Source organism: Castanea sativa, chromosome 10, assembly GCF_040712315.1.
Source record: "Castanea sativa cultivar Marrone di Chiusa Pesio chromosome 10, ASM4071231v1".
Taxonomy (NCBI): Eukaryota; Viridiplantae; Streptophyta; class Magnoliopsida; order Fagales; family Fagaceae; genus Castanea; species Castanea sativa.
This window is the reverse complement of record NC_134022.1, coordinates 35,810,592-35,817,211: the sequence shown is the minus strand read 5'-3', so window position 1 is coordinate 35,817,211 and position 6,620 is coordinate 35,810,592. Positions and strand designations below refer to the sequence as shown.

The 6,620-nt window shown below is 33.0% G+C and overlaps 1 protein-coding gene across 1 annotated transcript; it reads left to right on the top strand.

Annotated features, from left to right (window-relative positions):
* Nucleotides 1-2,061: 2,061 nt before the first annotated feature.
* LOC142613930 (transcription factor bHLH36-like) lies at nucleotides 2,062-3,427 on the top strand. The gene is made up of 3 exons (XM_075786451.1): nucleotides 2,062-2,554; nucleotides 2,658-2,999; nucleotides 3,110-3,427. The coding sequence occupies exons 1-3, from the start codon at nucleotides 2,381-2,383 to the stop codon at nucleotides 3,179-3,181; spliced, it is 588 nt and encodes a 195-aa protein (XP_075642566.1). The 5' UTR covers nucleotides 2,062-2,380; the 3' UTR covers nucleotides 3,182-3,427.
* The last annotated feature ends 3,193 nt before the right edge of the window (nucleotides 3,428-6,620 follow it).

Sequence of the window (6,620 nt, the reverse complement as noted above, 5' to 3'; positions counted from 1 at the left end):
TCTTATATGAGTTTATCACTAACACCAATTTATTGTTTATCATTTATAATTTGCTATCTTCACATTTGTTAAAGAATGTGATTCTAGACAATGGATTAATAAAAGTCTAGAACCATAATCTTTTTCACAATTTTTTCACAAATGCTAAGATGATAGATTGTAAATAGTAGACAATAAAGTGATGTCAATGGTGATCTCAGAAAAGAATTAATAACAACTTAACAGTTGTGAAAAATATTCTATATGCATTGTTTTTAGTGCAATATCATTTTATATAGAACCAGCACTAAGATCTATTTTATTGTACACCAATCAAAATCTTCATCTTAAAATTTGTGAAAAAAATTATGAAATTTATTGCGTATTTAGACTTATTGTTTATAAGTATAGGCAACATAATTTTTTATTTTTTTTACATGAAGAACTAGGGTTTAAATCCTCCTTCCATTGTTGCAATTATGGACTTGGCAACATAAATCATTTAATTAGAAATGATGCCAAAATGTTTTTTCTTATCTATGAAGGCTCACAATATGTTCATTCCCATGCATCAAGGATGTGAAAGGTTAAATATTTCCACAATTTCTGCAATGGCGCAGTATACTGAAGGATACCATTTTCATCATAATGCCTATCACATAGTCTAGTGATTCTGTAATTGGCAATTACAAATCTCACTTAAGTTTAGAGGTCCCAAAGTCCTCAAGGTTCATTTTACTGGTTAGCGTATGAATGCTCGAGCTTAGGGCGGCAACTACAATAACCTAAGCACACATGACACATATCATTTGTAAAAAAAAACGAAGATTGCTCAAACACCCCAGAATTTGGTTAGGCTTTTTTGCACCTCGTAAAGTACTGTATGAAACCATCCACTAGCTAGGACCACTACCCTAATGTGTGGTGTGGCATGATCATTCCTGTTTCTGGAATCTGTGGAATTTCGCAAGTACTATAGGTATCAATGTCGGTTTTGGGAAAGTTTCAATGCATGCACTAGAGCTGAAACATCGCTGTAACCCTCAGTTTGAAGTACGTTGATAATCAACTTATTTATTAGATAACATATCAGATCCTTGTCAGGAAACTGAGCCCCACATCCAATTTGGAAATTTAAAAGCAAATATTTGGACGATCAGCTTAAATGCTTAATTAGCTTCGTTCATTAGAGTATTCTATAGGTAATAATTTCCATCACAATCATAACCACTACATATAATAAGACAACGTATTTTGGGGAGCAAAGATACGAAACAGCTAGGCTTATCTTGAGCTTTTATGCTACTTTAAAATATACACCAGCTTCCTGCCCAAGTAATGAACGGCCTATAAAATATAAGATGTTTAAGATCTTTCCCTTGATACTGTTGCCATTGCTGTTTGTCTTCCTGAAATTTTGAGTTATTTAAATCTCACATGCCTAAAAAATGAAAAGGCACAAAGATTCTCTGTGCAATGACCCATTTTTGGTCATTCAATGGATTAGGTCGCCTTCTTTTAACTTAAAGTCGGAATAATTGTCCCTCCAATTAATTTGCATGTTTCTTTTTCATCTTCGATGCATTTTTACCACATTCCTAGACACCCTAAAGCAATGGAAAGAAATAATAATAATAATAATAATAATAATAATAATAATAATAATAATAAGACCTAAAAATATAGTTTACAATTTAAAAAACTAGTACAAAACACCATTTGAGACATTCTTTTGGGATTGGGAAAAGAAGAGAAAAAGATGGGACATTAATTATTCATTTTAAACTACTATTATGTTTTAGAAGGGGAAAAAAAATTAAAGTTTAATAGCATATATATATATATTAAATAAGATCATGGACCACAATTTCTTGTATAATCTGTACTATTCATAGTTTAATTTGGGACATCTGTTTAGATCATGATATGCAATTATAAATTACCCCGGTTCGAGTGAGGTTGTTCCATATTAGGACTCGGTTCGTCAAGGCCTCAACCGGGTGTGGTCGGTGACTCCGACAAATGCTGGTCCACAAAATGTGTATGTAAATGCCCACTAAGTCGTTCAAAAAAAAGAGTGTCCACACACACAACTTTAACATGGCTGCCGAGGAAGCTTTCACCTTTCTTTGCATAGGAATAGGTTGCTGGGAATCTCGGCATCTTAATTAGTAAGGCCCATCGGAAACCTGATCACACTGTACCTAACGTATCTATTTCTTTAAATCCAATATCACAAAGAAAAGAAAAGAAAAAAAAAAAGATTTGAAGATCGAACATCGAAATCATATTCCTTGTTCAATGTTTCTTCTCTTTATAAAGCCATGAGTTGGTGACCAAATCTCCTCCACTCCCCATCAAAAATAAAATCCAACAAGATCTCGTATCAGTCTAGGTTGCTATGAGTAAAGGTCGGTCACATAAAATATTATCAACTCCGGACAATAATGAAGAAAATTTAGGTAATAATAATGAGAGGAAGATCATGCGTAGGGACAACGAAAGACAAAGAAGGGAACAAATGGCCTCTCTGTACTCATCACTTCGATTGTTGCTTCCTCTTGAATTCATCAAGGTCAATAACCTCTATAACTTTCTCTTCCTTAATATATGTCCTTGAAGCTCATAATGTTTGTATAACTACTATGCTTTTTTAAGGTTTTGTTGATGAGTTTCAGGGAAAGCGTTCAGTCTCGGATCTCATAAACGAAGCTGCAAATTATATTAAACACATGACAGAGAAGATCCAAGGACTACAAGTCGAGCGAGATCAACTGAAGAATCCATCCAATTCGACTGCTTTTATTCCTGGGATAGAAAGCTCAAATAATTGTTCACTGAACTATGTTACAGTTCGTGTATCCGAGGCTGGAATTGAGATTTTGATGAGTAGCTGGTTGAGAGAGGAAGGTTTTCTTCTATCAAAGGTGCTGGAATTATTGCTTGAAGAAGGACTTAGTGTGATTAGGTGCGCCTCCAACAAAACAAGCGAAAGGTTATTTCTTACTATTCAGTCTGAGGTATAGATATGGTTTTCCAATTATTTTTTACATTTCTGTGTTTAGGGTTTAAAAATTTTAATACTTCTCATAAAATTGCAAATATATTTCATTATATATGTGTTTCACAGGTTTGCGATCCGACTTGCTTCAATCTATCTGAGCTTCAACAGAAGTTAAATGCTATGTGCAATTACGGGTGACTTTGTACTCTTGTTGTGGAAGTATTTGCTTGCACTCTCTTGATCTTCTAGATTAGAACACCCTAGACTTGGCTGTGAGTTTGTATAATTTGTAGCACTATTTGATGAGTTCGTCCTTTGCCTTTTGTTTTGTCTGTTTCTTTATTTTAAAAAAATTACAATGGGATGTGAAACTCTTGATCTTTAAAACTCTTTTGAGATATTAAATTTAGATTTTTTTAGCTTCATTTAGAAGTCATTAGAAGAAATAATGGTCATGAGGCACAAGTTTTTTTTATTTAAATTTTAAAATCTGGGTTTGTATTATTGGGAACTAGTTATAATGCTAAAATATCTAAGACCAAATATCCAAATCTCAAGGCCTCTTCCCTCCATGGCCCATGCAGAGGGATTTTGCATCAGGAAACATTCATTTTGAAGCGCATGTTGTCAACTTCATAATGTAGAGTGCAGTAAATTGATATTGACCAGATACACTTAGGCATCAGGAAATCAAATGGTAGTTAGCTCTGATTTTTAAGTTGAGGGAAAGTCAAATATATATCCCTAGACTTAAATGCTGAATAAACTTTGAAGTAAACTTTTATAAGTCTCTCCTGATATCTGTTTTTTTTCTTTGACAGACCACACATGTCAGGCTAACACGACCCTTGTAAATTTCACTAAAACCTACTTTAGAATTAGTTCTTAATTACATTATGTTCCGATTTATATGTCCCACATGACTTAAGTGCAAATTTAATCATGTGTATATAAGTTTTTGAGCACCCTCTCCATGTAAGTCAGCTTTTAAAAGTGAATTCTACCTATAAGTTTATATCATTTGGTATTAGACATAACTCTTTGAGTATGAGATTAAATGAGTTGTGGTTGGAGTAGCAAAGCATAGTGGTATGTTACAATCTAAGTGTCCCACATAAGTCTTAAATACAAGTTTAACTATATGTATATAAGCTTTTGGACACATTTTCTTTGTAGGCCGGTTTTCAATTATGAGTTATATTCATGGATTTGTATCACCTTAATCTTTTGGTAAGTGGTTTACTTGTGTTTGTGACCCTTGTAAATTTCACTAATTTCTACTTTAGAATTAGTCCATACATTAATGTTTAGGATGTGTGTTTTTTTACTGTAAGTGACTTACTTGTGTGTGTGACCCTTGTAAATTTCACTCATTTCTTCTTTAGAATTAGTTTATACTTTCTGAAAGATATGAGATTAAAGCACGTGTGTCCATGCTGTAGAGATCGAATTATTGTTATATGATCGTCATTGTTGATCTACTTTAGAATTAGTTTATATATACATCAATATTTTGTGTATGCATATTATAAAAATCTCATTATTGATATAATTTATAATTAGTTCATGCATTAATATTAGTGTTTGTGTGTGTGTGCACACATACGCTTCTATGTCCATATTTGCAGAGATTTAATTATTGATCTACTTTGGAATTAATTCATAAATTGATCTTAATTAGTGTGTGTGGTGCACATGTGTGTGTGCGTGCACTTCTGTGTGTGTATTTGTGAGCATGTGGGTTTATATGTGCATATGTACATATATGCGTGTGCGCAGTCCTGCACTCGTGCATCTGTATCTATGTGTTTGTGTGCATGTGTGCACAACACGTGTTTCCTTGTAAAGATTCAAATATTGATCTATGATTGCTATTGATTGATCTTAGTGTTCATATAAATTTTTCTTAAATTTGAGAATTATTTAAATTATAAGTAAACTGTGTGGGTTGATTAGGCATCCAGGTATGAGTTGAAAGAATTTCTTATGCATGTGTAAATATTTATAAGCCAGTGATGTACAGAACTCCTAGGAAAGACTATTAACGCCGTACACTTAATTACATCATCAATGAGTAAGCCATATTGTAGAAGTCTTACACTATTTAAAGATTAATTTCAAACACTATTTATTCATAAGTTTTTGGACTCTAGAACACCCCCCCCCCCCCCCCCCCCCCTTTTTCCCAAAAGATGGTGAAATTACAGTCCAACATATAAACTTGTTACCCACATTTGTTTTATAGTTCCAATCTATACTACATTCCAAAGGAGTAAACCATATTTGAGTCACTTATAACAAAATGTTCTTCGTATACAGAACAGGATATTTCCAGTACTTTGCTGGTTTATATATTATTAATAATTGAAATTTACTTCCCAGAAGTTGAACCTGTGTATATATTGTGCATTTAGATTTAAGTGAAATGGAGTACGAGCCATTTAAAAAAAATAAAATTGATGTTATTGATCCATAATAGAACGAAGCTATATATATTCGTGAACTGTTGAAAGGGGCATTAGAACGAGTGAAAGATTAGGTTATTGAATGCTTTGCCTAGCAATAAGAGTCATAAGACCATATTATTTTCCCCAGAAATTGCAATGAGATGTTGGAGATTTACTCAAATTCCATTTTTGGATCTAAAAACTTATAATTGATTCATTCATATATAATAAATTATAATTAAGCCATGATTTCAATTGTTTTTTTGAGTGTGTAATGTGTGCATTAATGTGTGTAATAGACACTATAATCTTCCAAATCTCTTCTAAAATCTAAGATATAATAAAATCAAGTAAAATAACGAACTTATAAATATTGACAGATTTTGAAAGTCAACCCACTAGCGCTAACTGCTCTACAAATTTGTCACCTAAGATCTTGCCCTGAAATAAAACACTAACTCTACCAACTGTACATTGACACCTGACCAAGTCTTTTGATCTAGCAGGAATACATGCCCATTGACCGTTCATTAGAATGCTAATATACAGCTTGTTGATGATAACACACTAAAAAGATAATAATATTGAAAGTTTAATAGTAAAACTACTATTGCTTGTTTAGACTCCCAATTATTAATTACGATTTGATTAATTTTATGCTTAACATATTTAATGCAAAATATATGTGATAAGCAAATTAATCAATCAAAGCATTCAATAATTGCATAAATGAATGTATAAGTGCAAGGCAAATATGTAAAGGCATCAGGGAAAAGAATAGCAAACCCAAGATAACACGACAATATGTTATCGAAGAGGAAAATCGAAGAACTCGGCATAAAAACCTTTTTGCTGCCCTCCAAACCGAAATGATCCGCTAGTGAATAAGTTGGAGTACAAGGATACCAAAAAGATTTTTCAAGCCTAATTTACCCAAAATGCTTGAGCCCTCCAAACTCCAGCTATCAACGGACTTTTCGGAGTCTTTGTTTCACTAACTTCCCGAATACTACAATACTGCCTGATTGCATCCGCCAAGCTTAACCGGCTTATTTTAGGAAATATCCATGGCTTTCCAAGATCCAAAACACTCTCTACACTCTAAATAGGTTTAAGTTGTGTTTGGGTACAAATCTACTCTCAAGGTATAACAATGGGAGAGGGAAAGAGAAGAAACTACAAGGATTTCT

Bases quoted from the DNA above. Each gene is read 5' to 3' on its own strand.
- LOC142613930 (XM_075786451.1), top strand. From the start codon at position 2,381: ATGAGTAAAGGTCGGTCACATAAAATATTATCAACTCCGGACAATAAT. The intron at 2,555-2,657 runs GTCAATAACCTC...GATGAGTTTCAG, and splicing joins TTCCTCTTGAATTCATCAAG to GGAAAGCGTTCAGTCTCGGA. The intron at 3,000-3,109 runs GTATAGATATGG...TGTGTTTCACAG, and splicing joins TTCTTACTATTCAGTCTGAG to GTTTGCGATCCGACTTGCTT.